This window comes from Podarcis bocagei, assembly GCF_964188305.1.
Source record: "Podarcis bocagei genome assembly, chromosome: 11".
NCBI classification, from domain to species: domain Eukaryota; kingdom Metazoa; phylum Chordata; class Lepidosauria; order Squamata; family Lacertidae; genus Podarcis; species Podarcis bocagei.
In genome coordinates, this window is record NC_138136.1 from 40,765,279 (window position 1) to 40,789,274 (window position 23,996).

At 40.2% G+C, this 23,996-nt stretch overlaps 1 protein-coding gene across 5 annotated transcripts in view; it reads left to right on the forward strand.

Annotated features, from left to right (window-relative positions):
• Positions 1 to 23,996, forward strand: part of ERCC8 (ERCC excision repair 8, CSA ubiquitin ligase complex subunit) — a 35,245-nt gene that overhangs the window by 2,652 nt on the left and 8,597 nt on the right. For 3 of the 5 annotated variants that reach the window (XR_014012880.1, XM_081213097.1, XM_081213096.1), the window contains exons 2-9: positions 1,130 to 1,225; positions 4,182 to 4,283; positions 7,600 to 7,723; positions 8,830 to 8,911; positions 11,171 to 11,239; positions 13,619 to 13,685; positions 17,883 to 17,986; positions 19,111 to 19,235. Coding sequence is in view for 4 of the 5 variants with exons in the window: in XM_081213097.1 (XP_081069223.1) it covers positions 1,130 to 1,225; positions 4,182 to 4,283; positions 7,600 to 7,723; positions 8,830 to 8,911; positions 11,171 to 11,239; positions 13,619 to 13,685; positions 17,883 to 17,986; positions 19,111 to 19,235 (769 nt within the window). In the remaining variant the exon portion in view is untranslated. Of the gene's footprint in view, positions 1 to 1,129; positions 1,226 to 4,181; positions 4,284 to 7,599; positions 7,724 to 8,341; positions 8,558 to 8,829; positions 8,912 to 11,170; positions 11,240 to 13,618; positions 13,686 to 17,882; positions 17,987 to 19,110; positions 19,236 to 23,996 lie in introns of those variants that run through there. The other 2 variants (XM_081213098.1, XM_081213099.1) reach the window with 2 other exon arrangements.

Genomic DNA, 23,996 nt, shown 5'->3' on the forward strand with positions numbered 1-23,996 from the left:
TTAGAAAGATTTTTCCTCCAAAAGCATTTTATTTTAATAAAAAAAATCCAATTTAAGTAAAAAGAAAATTGTTTTTGTTTTGTTTTTTAAAAAATCTTTTTTTAATCCACCCTGCCTAGCAACCTGTTCAAGACCAATTCTCAAGTTCTTTCTAGAATATTCTAACAAGTAGGTTTTCTAACTTTTTAAACCATGTTATCAGTAGTCAGGGAGGTATAGGGAAACTTTGGCCCATCAGAAACAGGGCCAACAGCCAGGGATGATGGGAGTTGTAGTTAAGCAACATTTGGAGAGCCAAAGGTTTGCCATACCTGTTTTAAAGCATCTGAACGCCATTCGTTTCCGGGTCTGTAATACAATGCATACTTTAAACTATATATAAGAACAAGTACTGCATGCCATTCTAGTAAACAGAATGTTGTCAAATTAGTGACGTATTTTGCTGTCCAATCCTATAATTGTTCATTCAGAAGTGTGTCCCATAGTTAATATGGCTTGCTTTTCCATACACTTGAATAAGATTGCAATGATACTTCATTCAGTTTTGAATGTATGGCAATTAAGACAACCTTAATGAACCCCAGTTCAGGGATGATTACAGTTTTTTGAACTTGAAATACTAGTTCACTGATGACAGAAGTTTCATTTGTTACTCAAATCATTTTGTCCACTAGATGTCCTAAATTTATTATTAGTGTCTACCATTAAGTTTAAGTTTCAGAGGCCACAATCTGATACACACTTAAATCCTACTGAACCAACTGGGACCTACTTTCAAGTAAATATGCATAGGATTCAGATATGTCACTCTCTTTCAAGTGAGTGCAAATTGGATATCTATAATATATACAACTGAAGATTTGTTGTTTTATGGACTTTCTTTCTAGCATTATATGCCTGTTGATACATTTATCATTTTTTTTGTTTGCTGTAAATATAAATGTATCCTAAACATGCTCCACCAACATGCAGAAGATCAGTTTTCTGAAACTGATTTGTGAGTCCACAAATCAGTGAATGGTGAATTTGATGGATCAGGTTGAAGGGCCTGATACTGACAATTTTTGAATAGGTTGAAGTTGTGTCATATATTACATTTCTTAATGACTTTGTTGTTGTTCTTGTTAAGGGTGCTGAGCCTGGAGTTAAACAAGGATAAAGATATAGAAAGAATCCATGGAAGTGGTATTAACACCTTGGATATTGAACCTGTGGAAAGTCGATAGTATGTACATGATATTACTATATGTTTTATTGTGGAATGTATTGTATAAAACATATTTTAAAATATATTCAATAAAATAATTGAAAATTTCCCATTGATAATTTTTTCCAAAGAAAAAATCAAGTTCTGAAAATGTTTTGTTTAATAAAATTGGTAACATAATGAATGGATACAATACTAGTCAAAACGGGCAGATTCAAACCTAAAAGTAACATTCCCTTCCCACTAAGTACAGTGGTACCTCGGGTTAAGTACTTAATTTGTTCCGGAGGTCCATTCTTAACCTGAAACTGTTCTTAACCTGAAGCACCACTTTAGCTAATGGGGCCTCCTGCTGCTGCTGCCGCACCGCCGGAACACAATTTCTGTTCTCATCCTGAAGCAAAGTTCTTAACCCGAGGTACTATTTCTGGGTTAGCGGAGTCTGTAACCTGAAGCGTATGTAACCTGAAGCTTATGTAACCCGGGGTACCACTGTACTATCCTAGCCCAATTCATACCATAAGAGCTACATGATAGGGTAACCACTGGGCATTAACATAAAAAGTGTTCAACATACTTTTAAGCCCCCGGGAAGCAGAAAACCTCAGAACCAGTCCAGAAAGGAATACCATCTCCAATGATCCTTCCCCACACAAACACCATACTCCCCAGTGTCTGGGCTGAAGATTCCTTCAGATATCCTGGGCCTAGGAGGGCCTGCTCACTCATCTCCCCAATTCCCAGTGCCTTTACTAGGCTAGTAGGCTGCTGCACTGTGCTCCTCCATGGGCCCTGAAGACCTATAGAAATCTGTATAGATCCACAATATACAAATCCTTCCAGCTGTTGGTTTTATTGTATGTGCGCATTCTAGTTCTGGTGCTACTAATGAATCGCATCAGGTGTTTTGTTGTTTGGCTGGAGTATGATTGTGAACTAGTAACCTGACACACATAGCTACCTTTCTGTTCAGTTCAGGTTCAACAAATTCTTTCAGGCAACAAAATTATGTCCTGCCTCATCAAAAATTAGTATAGTTCTGGTTTTGGGTCACATTCTCTTTGCTACTCTGTGCACACCATGGCATGCCTACTCCACATGTCCCAATGGCAAGGGCAGCAACAGCCTTACTACTGCCAGTCCCCACACATCTTTACAGACTCAACATTGAATCCTGTTCTGGTGCTAACAAGCACATCACACAAAGGGAAAGGTTGATTGCCCATTCAACAGCAGCCTCATAGTTCCTTAGGTAAGATACCTTAACACTACAAGAGACCCTCTTGAGACCCAAGATTTGACGACCACCCAGGGTGGTGGTTGTGCAGAAAGACTGTTCTGCCAAGCAGCTAAGAAGAATCCAGGACATCCAACCAGAGGAGCCACATGCACATGCCAGCAACAGCACTTTCAAGTGGCTTATTGCACAGTATGGTAGGAGATTGGAAAACAGACAGCAGGAATTCAAGCTGCAAAAGAGAGAGAACTCCCAGGACTTGAACTCATGCTGCAAACACCATGAGTAGATCCCTACCCACACAACCACAGCAATCAGGAATCAAACACCATGGAATGCTTGTCTTCCCCAAGACCTAAGCCAAGGAGGAGGAGGAGCCCTAGTTAGTAAGGAAACAGCTCATTATTTCCATCCAGGAGATCCTAGAGCCTCATCCCGCTTTGCATCCCCAGGGATAGCTAAGTTGGTAGCACATGAGACTCTTAATCGGGTTCAAGCCCCAGGTTGAGCAAAAGATTCCTGCAATGCAGGGGGTTGAACTAGATGACCCTTGTGCTCCCTTCCAAGTGTACAATTCTATGGGGCAACCCAGTCAGATGGGCAGGGTACAAATGATGGTGATGATTCCACCCCCCATCCCCAGTCAGCTGTCAAATACCAAACTAAGTTCAGGGTGATGGTTGTGTATAAAGCCCTATACATCTTTGGACCAGGACACATAAAACATCTCACTCTTTATGTACTCAATCAATCACTGCAGGTGGGGAACTCCTGTAGATGCCATCTTATCAGCAGGTCTGTCCCTTGCAATGTAGGAAGTGGGCCTTTAGTGTGGTGGCACCTACTCTTTGGAATTCCCTCCCTTGAATGTTAGACAGGCACCGTCTCTGTCATCTTTTTAGGGCCTATTGAAAGCCACCTTCTTTCAGCAAGCTTTTTGAGATCTTTTCTCGGTCTACCACTTGATGTAACACGCGCCCCACTCACCACGGGCATGTGATCCCTGGCAAATGACTCCTGAAGTAGTGGAAACCTCAGGAGGACAAAAGTGGCCACTTTTGTCTTAAAACATGTATTAGTAGCCCAATAAAATTACTTTCTAAATAAAGCTTTTGAACTACAATGGCTAATTACTATTTTTTTGACAAAATAGTTCTTTGCCACCCTCAAGACTAATGTGCTATCCTCTTTCCTCTCCTGCACAACTGGGAGAAGGAGTTTGGAAGCTTCTGATTTATCACAGCATGGTATGTAGTCCAGACCTCAAACTATGGTTTGGTTTAAGCCAGCTTTAGTAACTTTGATAACTTTCATTTGAAGTTTGCTTGTTTGAAACAAACTAGTTAATGTTAACAATTGTTGGTTTGTCCACTCAACATGACAAGACTAAGTTTCAAAAAGTGTGTAAGCAGTAGCTTCTGAACTCTTTCTGGATGCACAGGAAAAGAAGCACATAAGCCTGGAGGTTGCTGTGGATTGTTCCTGCTTGAATTCTTACCTAAATAAGTTTTACTATTGATAATTTTATGGGTCATGTAGATGACATGGCTGTTTAAAAAGATTTGAGTCATACACATCAAATTGGATTCCACTTGATTTACTACAGCTGAGAAATTTCCAGGAAAATGTTCAGATTCACAATACAGCCTTAATTTTGGACTTACCTTTTGGGAGTTTAACACACACAGCCCCCCAAGTCTAATGTGTCTAACTTAGTAGTAATTTGTTTTCTTACAGCATGCTTTCTGGTGGCACTGATGGTGTTATTGTATTGTATGATCTTGAAAACCTTAGCCAAAAACCATGCTATACCTGCAAAGCTGTTTGTTCTGTGGGAAGGTATGTACTCTTTACAAATGGAATCCTTATAAATATACCTTTTATTGGCATTATACTGTATGTTTACAATGTACTGCTAGGTAGTGTTGTCTGCATGGTAAATAATAATAATAATAATAATACCCCGCCCATCTGGCTGGGCTTCCCCAGCCACTCTGGGCAGCTTCCAAAAGAATATTAAAATACTATGATACATCAAACATTAAAAGCTTCTCTAAACAGGGCTGCCTTCAGATGTCTTCTAAAAGTCTGGTAGCTGTTCTTCTCTTTGACATCTGGTGGGAGGGCGTTCCACAGGGCGGGTGCCACCACCGAGAAGGCCCTCTGCCTGGTTCCCTGTAGCTTTGCTTCTCGCAGTGAGGGAACCGCCAGAAGGCCCTCGGAGCTGGACCTCAGTGTCTGGGTTCTTCCTCCTTCTTTCTACTCAGAAGGCAGAAATTACTACCACTCCTCCTTCCCACAACACTTATTTTACTTACACAATCACAGCTTTACGCAAGTTGCCAATAAATAAATAATAGGGACAGATCTCATGGGAGACTTTGTGCTACCTTCCCAGAGCATGGTAGGCAAGGCAGGCGGCTTAAAAAGCCCGCTAAGTGCCAGCTTTGGACAGGAAGGGATAGTCATGCAGGATCATTCCAGGGGTTGTTTTGGTTTCATGTGATTTTGCATATATGTCCCGATAGCCAGGAACATAACCCACGCATAAGATGAGATCTACCTGTATGGCTGTTATTACCATAAGTAGAAACAAAAGAAGAAATAAAGTCTGGAGTAGGTGAGATTTGCATTGTTATGCCGGTAATCCAATAACAGAGTATCATTAGATGGTGTAATAAAATAATGAGACATCAATTTTATTGTGGCCAGGTTGTTGGGTGGAGAACCTTGGTACATATTGCAGCTTTGCACTGGATGCTTATTAGCTCCTGGACCTTGTTCAGGGTCATGTTGGCGACTTATAAAGTCCTGAACAACCTGATGCCAGGTTATCTGAAAGACGCCTGTCCCTGTATAGACCTGTAAGATCACTTAGATCTGGAGAAATTTTACTTGCAGCAATCTAACATATAGAATACGCAGAACTGTGGCTCCAAAATGGGCATTTACTGCCATTGTTCCTGCCATGTAGAATGCCATTCCCTCTACCATACATGAAACATGATCCATCCGTTGCTTGAGACATCTGATAAACACAAATCTTTTCACCAAGGTTTTCTTGAACTCTGTTTATTGGAGCCTATTATTATTGATTTCCTGTTTTTATCTGTTCTGCTGTCTTGTATACTGTGTCTCTGTGTATATTACACTATTTTACTGTTTTTCAATGGTTGTATTATAAAACTAGTATCTCTTTATATACTTCCTTCATGCTGTTGCTTCCAAGAAGACCCTCTTCCATTCCTGAAAATTTTGGAAAAACATTTTACCACAAATTAAACTGGAATCCTGTACCCACTTAACTGGCATTAATCAACACTGAACTCAAATTGACTTATTTCTGGGTAGACATGTATAGTTTTATAAGTTGCGGCAGCCATCCTTACTTTTCTTTTACCAAGAAGGCCCTTGGGAACAAAACTATGCCATGATGTAGCATTCTTTCCTTTGGGCCACACGCAGTGAGGAACATGACTGCCATTTGCAGTGATAGTACAGTGGTACCTCGGGTTACATATGCTTCAGGTTACAGACTCCGCTAACCCTGAAATATTACCTCAGGTTAAGAACTTTGCTTCAGGATGAGAACAGAAATTGTGCGGCGGCGGCGCAGCGGAAGCAGGAGGCCCCATTAGCTAAAGTGGTGCTTCAGGTTAAGTACAGTTTCAGGTTAAGAACGGACCTCCAGAACGAATTAAGTTCTTAACCCGAGGTACCACTGTAAAGCTTTTTCTAGAAGTTAAAGAGAGATGGCGTGGAACCCTCTGCTTCCTCATATCTAGCATGGCAAGCCACTCCCACAAAAGACAGGTGACCCCACGAAATTATCCATGTGTGTCTGTATACTTGGCCTAATCTCTGAGTAGATGTAGACTGCTTGGCTGGGAAGGTTGAATCATTAAAGGAACTTTAGTGCTGTTAGTGCCCTAGCCACTACCTGCAGAGATCTGCTTCTTTTTATAATAATATTTTTTTTATTATTTTCAATTACAGTCCAATATTAGTCTCATTATAACAGTACCTTATTTATAATACAATTATTAATACCAATCGTTCAAATACTGAATTATATAATTTAGATAAAGTGCCTCCCCGGCGTGCTAGATTTGATGGTTTTCTTTATTTCTGCGTTTCAAAATCTTATTGATTTCAATTACATTCCGGTCATAATAATAATCCCTCATACAAGAACTGCAATATTCATAACCTCTATTTGTGGTAACATATTAAATGATTTATAAAACTACAAGTGAGGAACTCAAACTATATCCTTCCTCCTCCTGTGTATGGCAGTTACTCTGTGGTGTTTCTTCCTCTCCTTGTAAGATGTTATGTCTTTCTTTCCCTTGGTTGTTGCTGTTACCCATCATGCTTTGGGCAGAGCTGATATCCCATTGTTGTTCCAGAAATTTCTCTATTGCTCCGTCCTGTGCTTCATTGTTTTGCAACTTTAACAACAGCTTCAAAAGTCACTCTGTCCCAGTAAATATTACCTGTTGTCTCCATGTATTACAATTTTTTAATATTTTTTTGGAAGCCGCCCAGAGTGGCTGGGGAAGCCCAGCCAGATGGGTGGGGTATAAATAAATTATTATTATTATTATTATTATTATTATTATTATTATTATTATTATTATTATTATTATTCCTGTCAGCCTTGGAAGAAGAGCGGTCTGTCAAACTGCCGATGACTCAGTAAAGAACCTTGGCAGTTCACAGACTCCTTTCACCCTTCCTTCCAACTGAAGATATATGAGCAATTATACTTCCAATTAAATTAAATTCCAAGTCCTCTTAGCATTATTCAGTTCACTTCATAAATAATAAAGTCAGTTTCCATCATAAACCTTTTGCAAAATAGAGCTTCTCTCCCTTTTTCCTTTTTTTGCACATGCAGTTCCCTTTGATATTATATTCCATATTTATAATCCAATTTCTTCCATCCCCACTTGTACAAATATAATTTGAACTAACATTCAGAGGAGGGTTGCCACATCATAAATGCAGAGAAGAAAACTTTAAATGAAGAAACCGTAGACTCCCCACCCCCCACCCCGGTCTTTCAGAGTTTTGCTTCTTAAGCCACAAAGGCACATAGTTAGGGCAAACACCTGCCGGTTGTAACCTTTGTCCTTCTGTTATTGCATTGTAGAAGTCATCCTAATGTTCATAAATTCAGTGTAGAAACAGTTCAGTGGTACCCTCATGATACTGGCATGTTTACGTCAAGTTCATTTGATAAAACCCTGAAAATATGGGACACAAACACATTACAAGTAAGTCATATCTTTAATTGTTGGGTTAAATCATGGGAAGTATTTAGTGTTTTGAAAGCGGAAATGTGTTTGGGTTTCATGGGAAGCTTAAATTCTAGAATACATTATAAAAACAGTAATTACAAGTGTTTACTCAACTTCCGCAAGGCTGCCTATATATTATTTGCAGCAGGATCAAGTCTTATGGTACCAGGATTTGATCCAGAATCTGTGTCTGGCAAGCAGGGACCCATAGTTGGGGAAACTAAGCATTCAAATCTAGCTGGTAAGATCACTTTTAGAGTCAGTCAGTCAGTTGACTCACTAATAGAGGCAGACAGTAGACAAAGTCATGGACAATTTAAACAAAGGAAGTCTATGGCATAATCAAAAGTTTTTGCAGTTTGGGCGAACAGCTCCATATCGTGTGATTTTCATGAGGTATTCTTCCTAATCTGCATTTCTGCCGCCATGCTAATAATATTTGCATAATGAAACTGAGTTAGATTTGGATTACGGTTATACAAGCCACCTACCTGTCACCACATGATGTCACAATGACATCAGGTGACACATTTTTTACATAGCACTGTGCACAGGGTGTTTCAAGCCCCAGAGATAAGGTGATTATTAATGCTTGCAAAGTGCTGTGTGTAGGCTTTCTACAGAGCTTTCAAGGTGCCTACAAACCTCTTTTCAACCCAGTTTCATCTTTACCTGCCTTGGATAATATTCAAATGATAGTTTTCTTTGTTGTTCGTTTTACTGCTGTTCTCTTTATTCATGGCAGGTGGTGAATGTATTAATACAAGCCACTCTCACTGAAAATTTTCTCTGCTGTTTCTTGATACCCCAGTACGTACTACTATGTTGTTGTTTTTTACATTGTCATAGTTAGCAGGTTTAAACTAATCATTTTGGCAGAAATATCAATTTTGGTTAGGGTCCCATCTTGCAAATGTAAATGTGTACCTGGGTACAATTTGAAGGCATTCGCAGGATGGGGTTTTGATGCCATATTTCACAATATATTTCATAAAATCATAAGATTTTAAAATCTTATTTTTATGTTAAGATTTGGATCAGGACATTCAAATTAAATAAACATATTGTCTTTCAATTGACAGCCAGCAGATGTGTTTCATTTTGCGGAAACAGTGTACAGTCATCATATGTCTCCAGTTGCTACCAAGCATTGCTTAATCGCAGGTTTGTATTCACACAAAAGGTCAGCTGTGAGCCTAGAAGCAAATGCTTTTGGCTTACAGTTAATTTCAGTTTCTTCTTACCAAGAGATAGTTGTGAATTTGTTGGCCCCTAGATGTTTGGTCTTCCAGTTAATTTTAGGGTTAACTTAGGGACGCGGGTGGTGCTGTGGGTTAAACCACAGAGCCTAGGACTTGCCGATCAGAAGGTTGGCGGTTCGAATCCCCGCGACGGGGTGAGCTCCCGTTGCTCGGTCCCTTCTCCTGCCAACCTAGCAGTTCGAAAGCACATCAAAGTGCAAGTAGATAAATAGGTACCGCTCCGGCGGAAAGGTAAACGGTGTTTCCGTGCACTGCTCTGGTTCGCCAGAAGCGGCTTAGTCGTGCTGGCCACATGACCCGGAAGCTGTATGCCGGCTCCCTCAGCCAATAAAGCAAGATGAGCGCCGCAACCCGAGAGTCGGCCACGACTGGACCTAATGGTCAGGGGTCCCTTTACCTTTATCTAGATGTTTGTGCTTCCAGTTAATTTTAGGAAACAGGTTTAGATGAATATGAAAAATGGGTTGGGTGGAGGTTTTGGGGTTGGGGTTTTTTTTTCCAACTGGCGCATCTCTTGCTACTAAAAATATTCCTAAGCAATTTGTGACCAAAGTAATAAAAACAAACAATAAAAATCACCTACACGTTATTAAAGAGACATTGTGAAATATCCTATAATATGCATTGAATCTTATCTAATAAAAAGCACCAGCCAGATGACAAATCACTTTGGTGTTTTTCAGTAAGGATTAACCTGGATTAGTGAGAACATTTTAACCTTGCTTTTTAAAATTACCTTTTGGGGGCAGGGTAGGTAAAAGGCTATGACTGCAATCCTATAATCACTATTTAAAGCTGTGGGGCTTACCTCTGAATAATTTACAAAGAATTGTGCTGCAATCTTTTATTTGCCTACTATTTTGCAGCCATTGAAGTCTGCAGCCCCTACATTCAGGCTAAAATACACATACTAGGATAAAAGTTTCAGTAGGTGCAGCAGGTCTTTTTCTGAGTAAGCATGCAGACTAATTGCATTGTTAGAATATTTTTGTTGTTGCCATGATGCCTATATATTGTGAATTACTTTATAAATGAAAATCTGAATCATGTTTGAAGTGGCAGGTGCCAAGCAGCCAATGGTGTGAAGGCAGAGTGGGGGACAGAGCATGCTTGTTCTTCCTGGGCTCTCTCCTTGGCCAATTCTCTAGCTTTTTCAGCATCTTCTTTAAGGCTCTTCATAAATCAAACACATTTACCAAAACAGAGTAATTTCCTTAATAAGACAGAATATTTTATCTAGAGTTGTGCTGTTAATTAAATGTATGTATTTGTATTCCTTGTTTTAAAAAATACAGTGTACCTTCTAAATATGCATTAATTGGTCTTTTATTATTTGATCAGTATTTCAGATTCTGCCTTGTTAGAATACTGAGACAATATTCAAGATAAGAGATGGCTCAAATTACTGTGGTACAAGTTAGCATTTAGACTTAAGAGCCATAAATACTTTTAACAGTGTCCAGTTTGTAATTTGCACACAGTGGACTTCTGTTTGTACTTCCAAATGCTTCATTTATGAAACATGCCTTTGTGTCAATTTATAAAGAATGAAAGAATATCTGTTCACCCTGTTCTGTTTATTTTAATGTTATGGTAAATAAGCTGAATGAAGATGCAGAATGCAGTTACTAGAAAAAAAAATTGGGGGATTTGTAGCTTCTTTAATACATGTATTCAAAGCCCCCCAAAGATATATAAAATACAGTGGTGACTCGCAAGATGAAATTAATTCGTTCCGCGAGTTTTTTCGTCTAGCGAATTTTTCGTCTTGCGAAGCACGGTGTCGGAAAAGTTTTGGAAAAGCTTCAAAAATCGCCAAAAACCTCAAAAAAGGCTACCACACCGCGTTCTATGAGTTGCTCCTCAAAGTCAAGTCGCAACTGTATTAAGGGTGTTAAGAAAAAGGAAACAAACTTGCAAAAACCGCAAGATGCTCCCATCTTGCGAAGCAAGCCCATAGGGAAATTCGTCTTGCGAAGCAGCTCAAAAACCGCAAAACCCTTTCGTCTAGCGAGTTTTCGTCTTGCGAGGCATTCGTCTTGCGGGGCACCACTGTACAATACAACTAGCACTTTCTCTGTGTGCTTTTTTATAGCTGCAATTTTAAGTTGCAGAGTGTGTTTCTCATTTCCTTAGTGTATTTTGTCTTTTTTTCTTACAGTTGGTACCAAAAGCCCCAAAGTACAGCTTTGTGACTTGAAGTCTGGATCATGTTCTCACATTCTGCAGGGTATGTCTTAGTCTGAAACATAAATTCTAGACAGTAACTACTTTGAGTAAACTACACAGCATAAAGAACTGCTCTAAACAATATATTATTTGTAAGTAATATGACAGACATGTTATGTTCCAGTTGTGAAACGACACAGCAAGAATAGCAATATATTCCACATATTGTTCTAGCACTGTGGGTCTGAAGAAGTAAAAATATTGATTTGTCACTATGAAAACACTGGGCAGTTTAGTTCAGTTTAGATTCATTGAGTTTCACATCCTTAAAATATAAAGTGGCAAGTGTTCCCAGCAAACTGAGGAAACCACTTACCCAAAATCAGCTAGACAATTGCCTAGGTTATTCTTGTTTGCATGTATTGGAGTGCAGCCGATAAGCCTAATGCAGATAGGCCATGAAATAAAACCTTGTATTCCAGAAAATGAATGTTTGGGATAGCTTTAAAAAGGATGTAGTAGGAGGTTCCATCAGCAATCATTTCTGTACCCTGGGCAGCCTCTCAGTTTCCTACCCTCTGCTCTTCCTCCCTGCCCCTTATGCCATATACTACTTTTAATAGTGCTGGAGTTCCCATTTCTTGCTGCTCAGAATGACAATTGATATAAAAAACATAAGATGTTTTGCCGGCTACAGCTGACTTGTACATAGTAGCTGGCAAGAATATATGTGCCATGCCTAACCTACACATGCAACAGAATTAGAATTCCTAAGAGGAACAATGAACTGTATTACTTCAGGAAGCAATTAGCGAATACTAGTGTGAATGCTCCCCCAAGTGACAACAGAACAAAACCTTCCCTTCTAGTTCAAAGCTAGCATAACAGTCTGTTCTCTGTTGTGCTTGTTTTCTATTGACAGTGCAGGAGAGTATTCAAAGATCTTACAGTCTATAGTGGTACTGCACATTTTACTACCATCTCATTACCACCTCTTTCTGCCGCATCTGTAGGCCAGACTATATTACCTCCCTCCTGCATCAGCAATATTTAGTTTCCAATTTATTTTTATGAAAGAAGCTGCAGGGAGTTCCACTTTGCTTAGTCTGCTGTCCACACTAGGTCTTCCAACAAGCTTGCTATGCTCTTGGGATCGCGTAACTCTCTGATTTACCAAAATAATATTTAATGTTGAGTCTCTCCTCAGAAGGAGGCAATTGATGTAGAAAAATTAATTTGTATAGTCTAAGGTACTAAACTAGCCTAAGCTGTAGAGTTACTTGTATGAACATTGCTCTAGGATTCCACAGATTGTGTTTTGTAGCTTCATAAGTGTCGTGGAACTGCCATCAGAGGCACGGGAGAAGGAGAGGGTCTTTGATTCTGCAGGGGAAGGTCGCAAGCGCTAGAGGGAGACTCAGTCGGGAAGAAGGGGAAGAGAATGAGTGTAACACCAGGGATCCAGGAGAGCAACGGGACAGGGAGGTGCAGGGGCTCCAGGACTCTTCGTTGGAAGTTAGCGAGGAGAGCCCAAGCACCCCGCTGCCAACGCCCACCCTGCGCAGGAGACTCCCGCGCAGTGAGAGGCGCAAACGATTGGGCGTCAAACAACTCTTATGTTGGCAACGCTTTAAGAAACGCCCACAGACAGATTCTACGAGTGACTAAGGGCAGCCACGCTAATATGGGCTGCGTAGTCCGGAGGGTTTAACCAGGCAATCCGATGCTCAAACGGAGCAGGATTACGCACGAGTAACTCCCAACCACTACAATAAGCAAAATAATCACTGGAGGGACTGCATGTCTCTTCTTTTAAAGATAACTTGCTGTTGAATTTACAGAGCAGTGTACTCAAGTGGGGGACAATGAAAGAAGGATGTTGACCACTACTGAATTGAAGTCTCTGTTTAGAAAGCGATCCCATAACATGCTCTGCAAAAAAATAAAGGAACTAAACCAATTCAAGTAGTTGGTAGATTGCAATCAGTCTTTCTCTGAATTAATTCAGAGAGAGTTATTTACTTTGAAATAACTCATTTATACATTGAAGAATTGGTTTCTTACCATAGCAAACAAACCAAAGCAAAACAAAACAAAACAAAACAGGGCTAAGCATTTATCCTTCCAAATGGCAGGAGGGGCCTTAATTAAGTTTTCTCCCCCTGGTGTGCATATGGCACACCATGGCAATTCAGAGAATGGGAGGCTGCTCTTGTATCCCTATCTAGCCCCTTCCTTCACTTCCTATGCTGGAGGATATGGAAGGCATGTCTTCCATTTCTTCCATCCTGGTACAATGCCTCCTTTACAACAGTGGTGAAGAGATAAGGTTCTGTTCAGTCAGATGCTTTGGTAATCCCAAAGAATTGTGCCATAGCTGTTTGTATATGAGTAGTATGTTGTATACCACTAAGGATTCTTATGGCTTCTTATTTTTTAGGTCACAAACAAGAAATTCTAGCAGTATCTTGGTCACCACGTTATGAATATATTTTAGCAACTGCAAGGTAAAAGAAAGAACCAACAATAAAGTAGTGATGATTAGAATGAAAATTAACCCATTAAAAAAAACAAAACAGTTCTGTATTTGTTTCATAGTCTAGTCTCTTGCTCCTAACTTGAAATATAGGGAGTTCCCCTTAACTAGTGTTTTGTATGTATTTCACTGAAATTTAAAACTAAGTGTTATTTGAATGGAGTGTGCAGTATTTGTATAGCTGTGAGATAAGGCCTCATTTCCTTAATCTACAAAACATTAAACTCTCAAATGCTGTCATCTCTCACAACCTTAAAAGCATGATGGGGAAAAGATCTGGGTGAGCCATTAGATAATACTATATGGAACAGTATCTGGGTAAAAGCCTCCTTCTGACCTGTCTCAGTAAGAATCTGGGACAGAATCTGTGAAATGCACTCAAAATTGTATGCTGAATATCCATTATTATTGAGTAATATGACCAAAAATGTATCAGTGATGTGTTGGAGAAATTGTAATGTTCCTGGTTCATTTATTCACATGTCCCCAATTCTTTTTGTTTTGGAAAAAAGTGGAGATGAACTTCTGTGGTCAAGTTCTCCCGGTCCAGGAACAGTTGTAGGTGTGGTACCAGTTGCAGTTGGGCCTGCAGTGACAAAGCTGGATGCAGAAGCATTCCTAGACTGCAAACCAGCTCTGTTACAGGGAGTGCAACCCCATCCAGAGTTGACCAATTTCTCAGACATGGGAACTACTTACCCACAGTGTCTCCATCTTGCTAGGATTCAAGCTCAACTTTTACCTCATCCATCTTACCACTGCCCAGACAGATGTTATGGAGAAAGAGAGCTGAACATCATCAGCATACTAATGTCAGCTTCTCCCAGAACTCCCAATGACCACTGTCAGCAGCTTCATATGGCTTTTAAATAGTCTTGGAGCTAAGATAGTGCCCTGCGGTACTCCGTTTTGTAACTGCCAGGCAGAGTGAAAGGCATTCCACAAGTGCTACTCTCTGGACTTGGTCTTGGCAGTAGGACTGGAACTACTGTAACACAGTGTCAGTTCCCATTCCCAGGAGCTGGTTCAGGAGGGTACCATGGTCCATAGTATCAAAAGCCTAAGAAAGATCGAGAAGCAGGAACAAACGCTCTGCAAAAGTCATCAGGGCATCCAAGGGCAACTCAGTCCCATGGGCAAGTCGGAACCGAGATCGGAATGGAATTAATAATCCATGTCATCCAAGGATGCTTGCAGCTGCCCCACCAAAACTCTCTCCACCACCTTTCCCCAAAAGGAGGTGTTTGTGACTGGTTAATAGTTGTGCCAGTCCAAGGAGTGGCCACTGAGCTCACATAACTCCGGTCCTGAAAGACCTACATTGACTCCCAGTATATTTCCGAGCACAATTCAAAGTGTTGGTGCTGACCTTTAAAGCCCTAAATGGCCTCGGCCCTGTATACCTAAAGGAGCGTCTCCACCCACATTGTTCAGCCCGGATTATGAGGTCCAGCTCCGAGGGCCTTCTGGTGGTTCCCTCGCTGAGAGAGGTGAGGTTGCAGGGAACCAGGCAGAGGGCCTTCTCAGTTGTAGCACCTGCCCTGTAGAACGCCCTCCCATCAGGAAACAACTATCTGACTTTTAGAAGACATCTGAAGGCAGCCCTGTTTAGGGAAGTTTTTAATGTCTGATATTTTATTGTATTCTTAATATTTTGTTGAGAGCCACTGAGAGTGGCTGGGGAAACCCTGCCAGATGGGCGGGGTATAAATAATAAATTATTATTAGTAGTAGTAGTTCAGATCCAGTTTCTTTATGAGGAGCTGCACCTCCGCCTCTTTCGAGGCAGATGGGAACCATCTCTTCACACGGACTTCCGGCCAAGATGGCATCAAGAAAGATCATTCTGGACTGAGCTCCACAGTCTGTTTTAATTGTTTAATTGGGTTTTTTTTTTCTTTTTTCTTTTTATGTGATAATGCCGTTGCCGGCTCAGCAGCTATCTGATTTATTGAGGGCAAGGACCTTTTCAGTGTTGTTTTATTCTCCAAGGAGCCAAGAATCATAAATCAGTTTCACAGGGAGTTCAGCAGCCGTCTCTGTGGCATTCCTGGGGTTTATCTATACAGGTTTTAAACTTTATTCTAAGGATTTTTTTAAAAAAAAAAACCTTTCAAACTTTTCAATGTTTTACCACCTCTTAACATAACTGCTTATCTTTGCCTGCCAACGGGGGAAAAATACAAGCTTGTTTGATTGACTGTTTGCTTGCTTGGGAAAAGGGGAAAAGCAGTCTTGAGGAGAGGCTGGCAGATAGTGCTATTGTTCAAATAAAACATTTCGTAATGGTAGTTGCCTGAACTCAGTCACTTCACGTGCAAGTGGAAAAGCCTACACAAATCACCAACAGAGACTAATTACAGACTTTATAGCTGAACAGAAGTAAACCAGCCACAATTTAATCTCAACCCTTTCAGACTCTGACCTAGTTATTTTGGACAAGTGATGTTCTGATGACCAGGAGGAGGAGGTCAGTTCTCAGTTTTCACTTGTGATGGCAGCTGCAGCGGAGGACTCACAGAATGCTTAGCTAAATGAAAAGCTAGCTTGTTTGTTTGACTAGGCATTGATTTATTTGTAGTAATAATAATAATAGATGTTGGCATCCGTCTATCTTGGGAGACAACAGAGGAGTGCGCCTTTTGGGGGTAAAGTCAATAATAATGTATTTAACACGTTTATACCCCGCTTTTACTCCAAACAGCTCAATGTGGCTGAAAACAAGGATAGAATTATTAAATCAGGGAAGGGTGAGCTTTGCAGAGTCAAGGTCCGCATTCCCTAAAGGCAAAATTGTTGGGGGACACATACTAGAGGTAGGTACAGTCAAAACCAAAAGTGGGTGGGGACATCCCTTCCCTCTTCCTTTGTCTCTCTCACACAGAGACTCTGTCTCTCTGTCTCTTCTGCTAGCCAGTTTGCATTCTTTTGTGAGTCCCAAGGTCTTTGCTATTTCTCCTGCCTCTTCAGCTTTTCCTACCAGCTCTTCTGTTTCTTGTCATGGTGTTGTCATTTTTTGGATCTCCCCCAGCCAGTTTCCCTCTGTGCCCGGTGACTTACCTTTGTGCCATCTCAATGGGAAACAGAAGAGCCAGCCAAAGACAGCTGTCAAGCCCAGCTGTCAAGTTGTGATGCCCAACAATAAGGGATGCCAGGTGGAATACTGAGTAGACACTATACCTGGCACACTCTAATTCTTCCTCTGAGCCGCATCCGTAAAATCACTCCAGCATCTACCCAGACCACAGAGCACACTAGGAATGGAGTAGCAGCCTTTTGTGGCAGGGGGAGGTTTTCTGCAGTGCTGAGGAATTGGCGGCGATGGGGCCAAATTCAGCAGGACATAAAGGGGAGTCCCAAGGGCTTTATATGGACCCAAGGCTGCAGATAGCTCAAATGTGCCATAAATAAAATGTTTAACATGTACATCAACAGAAAGAATGTGGTAATGCTTAGAAACAAACAAAAAGCCTGTTAAGTTAACCATCTGGTGCCATCCCTGATGGTTTTTTAGGTGCCAGGTGGAAAAAAATTATTTAGGCATTTTAGTGGCAAGTAATAGAATTTGTTTATTATTGTTGATATATTTTACTTGTTTTATGAAGGTTTTGTGAATATGACTTTCTGGGTTTTGATAACAATTGTTTCATTTTTATGGCTACCATTTAAAATTTTGTAATTTTGTAAGCTGCCTTGAGGGCTAAGGTCCAAAGTTGAAGTAAATATATATTTTTAATAAGGCACTCTTATAAGTAGCAATTGTTAAATTTTTACTTTTGAAAGCAAGATTATTATTTTTTAACTACACTGCATTTGTCTTTCAATTCAGAATGAATATAATTCATTGACAGAATAGGCCAATAATGAAATACAGAGGAATTTGTAGAAATAAGCCTTTCCTTGGTTTACCTTTTTCTGAAGCGCATGAAATAGTCAGAAACTTTTCACTTGGAAAACTGTAACTCGCTGTATTAAAATTAACAGGATAGGGAACACCAGATATTGTATGCATATTAGCAAGAACTTGCACATAACCATACTAATGTTAACAGAAAATTTCTAATCCAACCTAAGGACATCACTTGCCTTTATGACAGAGTGAGGTAGGGTTGGATAGAAACCATGAATCTTGTCCATAAATCAATACGAGGTGTTGTTCCTCTTTTAGTGCTGACAGTAGAGTGAAATTGTGGGATGTAAGAAGAGCATCTGCTTGTCTGATTACCCTTGATCAACATAATGGTGAAAAGTCAAAAGCATCTTCTGAAGCAGGTAATCAGTATACATATGCAGTACACACAGGTCTCACTTTCCAAACACAATGCCCAGGAAATTGTTTGTTAGATTATTTCCATTACAATATTTCATATGGGAACTTTTCCCCCCCAATGACATTTTTATCTTAAAAAAATCTATTATACAATAAAAGAAACATTAGAAAAAGATACAAAAAGAAAACTTATCTGCCACTTAAAAAAGAAAAAAATGATTATTTACAACATTCAGTCCATGCTAACATCCATCTTCATCCATCTTCTGTTAAACAATATATATTTTGTTCAAGGTGTCTCAGAATCATTCTTTTTCCCCACGAAAAGTGCAAGATGGGCTATTGTGTGATATTTGGGCAGAATAGCTTGCCAGTTCATTCTAACTCCCGTCCAAGCTCCCAGACAAGGACAGCAGGAAAATGGCCTCAACCCAAGCGTTTGAGGTAAACTTTCAGATCACCCTTAACTCCAGAGTGATGAATAGTTGGACTATCTGTTTACCACATAATTATCTTCTGTCAACAGGAGCTAGCAGACAGATAGCCAAACCACCATTCATCTCCCCAGAAGTCCATATGAGAATATTTCTAATCCATGATTTCTCCAGTCTCTCCCCGCCCCATTCCCTCCATGGTTTCTTCTTGAAATGGCTACAGCCAACCAGCAAAAGAGAGACAAAGGGAAAACTGATTTGTCTGATCTCTCTTGCTCCCTCATTTGTCCAATCTCCCCCCCCCCCCAGCATGGCATCTACCCAAAAATAGTTGCTGCCTACCAGAAAAGCACAAACAAGGAAGTGGACAAACTCTGGCTATTCAAATATATGAATCAACCATTCACTTAGCGATATTTGGGCATAATTCTTTATGTTCAGATAAGTGAATTCTTAGATAACGTGTGTTCTGATAGCAGGACCCGCATTTACATGTATATCAAGTTCTTAAACATTTCAACACTTAAGCATTTGGTTTCACCCTTGGCGACAAGCATTGTCACATAGTAGAATACATTGTTGCCCCATTTCCCTTCCAAACACTGCAATTACAAATATTTTGCCGTGATGAGTTTTACATTTTGCTGTATCAAACTCTGTAGTACCCGGTGTTGTTCATATTTTCTTAACAGAAAATACAGCCCATAATGGAAGAGTTAATGGCTTGTGCTTCACAAATGATGGACTTCACCTTCTGACATTTGGTACAGATGACCGCATGAGACTCTGGAACAGTTCCAGTGGAGAGAACACATTAGTAAGTTGAGGAAGTTGTTGGGGGGGAAACTTAGACTGCGTACAGTTTTGTTTTCATTATAACCTATGACTAAACAAGTTGGTCCTGATATTGAGGAATGTAATGTATGTGACTCCCCTATTATGCATGTTCAATTCACTCACGACCATGTATACACCATAAATGGGCCACAAAAAGGCACAAAAACTGCATGAACTGTGCAAAAAGTGGGGGAAACAGCTAGCAATTCTAGGAGCTTTTTCAACTACATCCTATGAGTTGTTGCACCAACCTTTGGGGCCTATGGAGAGTTGGAGTTTGAGAAAGGAGGTTTGGTGGAAGCGATTCTAGAGGAGTTTGGGGGATTCAAGTCAGCCTGGTAAGTGCTGTTGGTTTTTAAAAGGGGTTTCGAAGGGTTTCCAGAGGTTTAGAGGATGTTTATGGGCTTTTTAGATGGTGTCCCCCACTATACGCAATTTCACATATACACACAGTACCCAGGCAAGATAATCTTGTTCACTTGCACACTGTGCAACCCATGTTATGAGACTTTTTCAGGTCACTTGGAAATATTTATCTTGCAGCTTGATCTCTGGAATGATGCTGTAATCTCCACTGCCTCAGACTTGGCTGCCACAGATGTTGTAATGGTAGAATTAACTTCTTAATAACTTAATTTGTTTGCCCTTTCAATCAAGTGTTAAAAATAAACTCTGTAAGAGCCACTTGTTGAACAGCAGAGGGCTGGGCACTCCACAATGGACAAAATTCTGTTTTCCCATCCATCCTTACCATCAGGCTATTGATTTTCATAAACTGCTACACTGAGTTGTAGCAAACTTTCAATCTACCTGCTGTTTCCCATCCCTGGAAGGCAGCAGAGTATGGGAACCTGGACACACCCAACAGAACATGCCTTATATGTTTTACTGCCACTGTCACAGGCAGTATGCCCCTGAATACCCATTGCTGGGAATCACAATAGGAGAGAGTGCTGTTGTTTTCAGGTCCTGATTTTGAGCTTCCCATAGGCATCTGGTTGGTCATGGTGAGAATAAGATGCTGGTCTAGATGGGCCATTGACCTGACTCATCAAGCTCTTATGTTCTCACATGGCTTGAATTCTAACTTCCCTTCTGTGAACTGCACACATTCATGGTAGGCCATGCCACCATCTTCCCTCTTCAGCTTCCTGTACCTTTGAAAATATGCTCTTGAGGGTTGTAAGACAAAGGGGAAGCTTTGGAAAATGCTGCAGGGATCTGCAAAAGGAATGAGAAATCACTCTGCCTTGTGAAATGGAAGAGCAGCTCAGGTTCCAAGTCAGTGTATTTAAAGTACATTTCCACAAATTTTGTATTTTCATTTATTTTATTTTATTTCTGTGTCGCTTTTCACTCACATGAGTCACAAAGTGGCTTACATACAATAAATAATAACATAGCAGAACATCGCAATTACAACACAAATCGGTTTCCAGCCATGCCCACGATCAATGGGGATTGTTCTTTGCAGTCCTCCGGGGGCTAGGAAGAAGTTCAGGCAGGGAAAGGGGAGGAAATGAGGCATAAATACTCTTGATGCTCTCCAGTGGGGTCTGGGGAGTTCACTGCATCCTGCAGGGAGATCAGGGAGTGTGCCCCTGCCATGGACGACCCTCCATTACCAGCATAATTTGGGGGAGGTTCTTCCTTAATCTGGATAATTGGCATTCATCAAGAGGCGCTTCCAAAGCATCATATCCAAATTGATCAGCTGCCAAAAGAACTGAGACTGGTTTTCTGAAGGTATTTGAAAGCTTTTCTGAAGCTTGAGTATCTCTACAACAGCTGTGAAAGGAAATGGGGAGGACAAGGTGCTTTGTGCTTTCTTATGGTTTTCTCATGGTCTTTTTCTCTCCTGTCCTCTACACAACAAAGAGGCGTGTATAGTTGCTACCCTGCTTGTCACTTTGAAGGGGGGGGGGCTTCTGATTTATGCTTTACAAGGAATTCAATAAGGTTCCACGCCCCCTCGACCAAGGGTGAATGGACTTTATTTACGACCACTTCTGGATGGGGGTGTTGTTGGATAAATGCAGTGAGGAAAAGGGGATATGACCCACAGCTGGACAGTTGTTGAAGAGTGGCTGAAGCTGAGAAAATATTTTGCTGTGTGTTGTGTGCCAAAAAAGAATTGCAAAGGGAAATTTAATGGCGGAAGTCTGAAAAGTTCACTCCGCGAGTTATCTATGGCTGTGGTTCTCATGTTAGTTCGATAACAGCGGAATGGAATGAAATGTGACCTTATACCACTCAGACCAACACTGCAAAGAATGGAACAACAAGAGAAGGAACTGAACTCTTTTAACACGCCAGGTCTGGAATGAAATGAAGATAAAGACTACACACGTGAAATGGATTATAAATATGTAAGATGTAACCGAGGTTGCTGTTTGTAAGGTGAAAAAGCGGACAGCTGGAAGAATGGCTTAATGACAAGTGAAGAATGTCAACTGGAGACTAAATAAGAAAGGAAGCAGTGAAAGGGGAATATCTTGGACATACGATTGTAACGGAAATGAGAAACCTGAGTTTAAGAAATTGTATTAAAGTAATTTGTTTCGATTTTTAATAATTGGGGGAGGATAAAAATAATTTTAAAAAACAATTACAATACAAATCATATAAAATAATTAACAAATAATCAGTAAAACAATTACAGAACATCAGTAAAACAATCACCATCTATAAAACACTATTTACAAAGCAACTTAAAAAATAGGCTAAACAGCACAGCCACAAGAAAAGTCACATTATAAAATTCACAAAGCATTACAACAGTCATATTCCACAGAACATTATCAACAGCATTAACAAACTGACAACCAAACACAGACTAAGCACTGTTGAATTCACATATATTCTGGATTAATTCTTGTTAAAGAAAATGAATATATTACCTTTTTTAAACTCAAGACCCCATTGCTGAAATCAGCTCTTAAAAATTAAAAGTCCATCTTGTCTCCTTAGAAGAAAATAACTACAAACAAATCTTTAAACATACCTTCCTTTAGTTGCATGTAAACGACTCTGGCAAGTGTCATGAAAACCAGAAGAAATGCCCATAAATATTTTGTGGTCTGATCTGAGTTATAGTAAATGGCATACAACAGTATGTCAAAATCTTGATGCCTGAGTTGTGGGTTGATTTTCCCTGTAGCAGTTGTATGTACAACAATGTGTATAGCTCCAGTGAGCTAGCATGTACAAACATAGTAGTAGTGTTTATCTGGATTTTGGTCTGCATCTTCTTCAAGGATGTTCTGTGACATTTGAAGCCAAAGTCATTGAGCAGTGGAAGGAAACCTCTGTGTCACGGGTGTCTTCATTTGGCCTGCCAGGCTGTTTTGAGCAAGCCACACTCACCTCCCCTATACTTGACATCAGGTGTGTGGCAAGTAACGATTCCGTTTGGCTTTCCTGTCCTGATGTGTTGGTGTCATCAGAGGTCTTGCTGCATGGCGTGACAGTAGTTTTCCAAACAATTTGGCCTCCAGCAAAGAACAGATGTTCGCTCTAAATGATGATACAGCAGCGAGCTACTCCTGAAAATATTTCTGATTGCACCATCCAACTCATTGAAATGAATCTACAATTTATTTAATCCATGTTTATGTTGCACAAATGGGTGGCTGCTTCTGAAACTTTGTGTGTCATATTTTCAGCATTTGTTGCTGTGATCCCATAATCAAAGGTATTTGAGGGAGCAATTATATTCTTGAATCCTGAATCTTCCAGAAGGGTAATCACCTTCCACTGCATGTTACAAGATCTACAAATTTAATTCATCACTATTCACTTGAACTCTTCCTGTGAAAAGCTGCATATAAAGTACTTTGCAAAGAGACAGTGGACTTTTTCTTCTGTAATTCACCATATATTCTTGTTATCTTTCTCTTTGAAACAAAAGTTTATTGCATTATTCCAGGTGATATATCTGTGCATGCCTTTCATGTTGTCTGTTTTCCAATTCCCTAACATACTGTACAGTAAGCCACTGGAAACTGCATGTATAATTCCAACTAGGAAAGACAATCTGCTGAAAGCAAGAGGAGTTATTCTTGCTTTTATTTTCTTCTCCCTTGGGCAAACAAAACTTGCTGTTAGTTGTAATGTCAGGTTAAGTGTTTCAGCCTATATCAACTTTATTGCACATCACCAATACAGTAAGTGGATCTCTGCTTGTTTCATGAATCATCTTCCCTTTTTCTCACTCTGGCTTACTTTTAATTTAAGAAGCAGAAAGAATTTTCACAAGTGAGTAATTTGTTTCAGCTGAAAAAATGAAGAGAAGGTTTTTCCAGGGCCAGATCACCATCCCAACCTCTGACATTTCCTCCAGGCCTCTGGCTTGGAGACTAATCTAGGTTTCTGGTTGCTCTTTCCTGCAGCCACACAAGGCTTCACTGCTCAAGTAGAACCGAAAATTAAGTTTCTACAATAATATTCCCCCTTGGATTCAGTTATTGGGTTATAATTTTTCAACAGATTACCTCCGCTGGGATTTAGCTCCTGACACACAATGTATTTGATGTGCCTTTATTTCAGTTGCAGTGATGCTTCCATAAATTAAATGGGTAGTACTTAACCTTCTCATCTTCACACAGCTGCCTAACTCACTAGTTACTATGACATTGTGGTCAGCTGTGGTTTCCCTTGTGTCCCTTGTCTAAGACCTGGACAAGACAGTTGACTTTGAAGATGATCCAAAAGCTATGGTTAACACAGGATACAAGCTGGT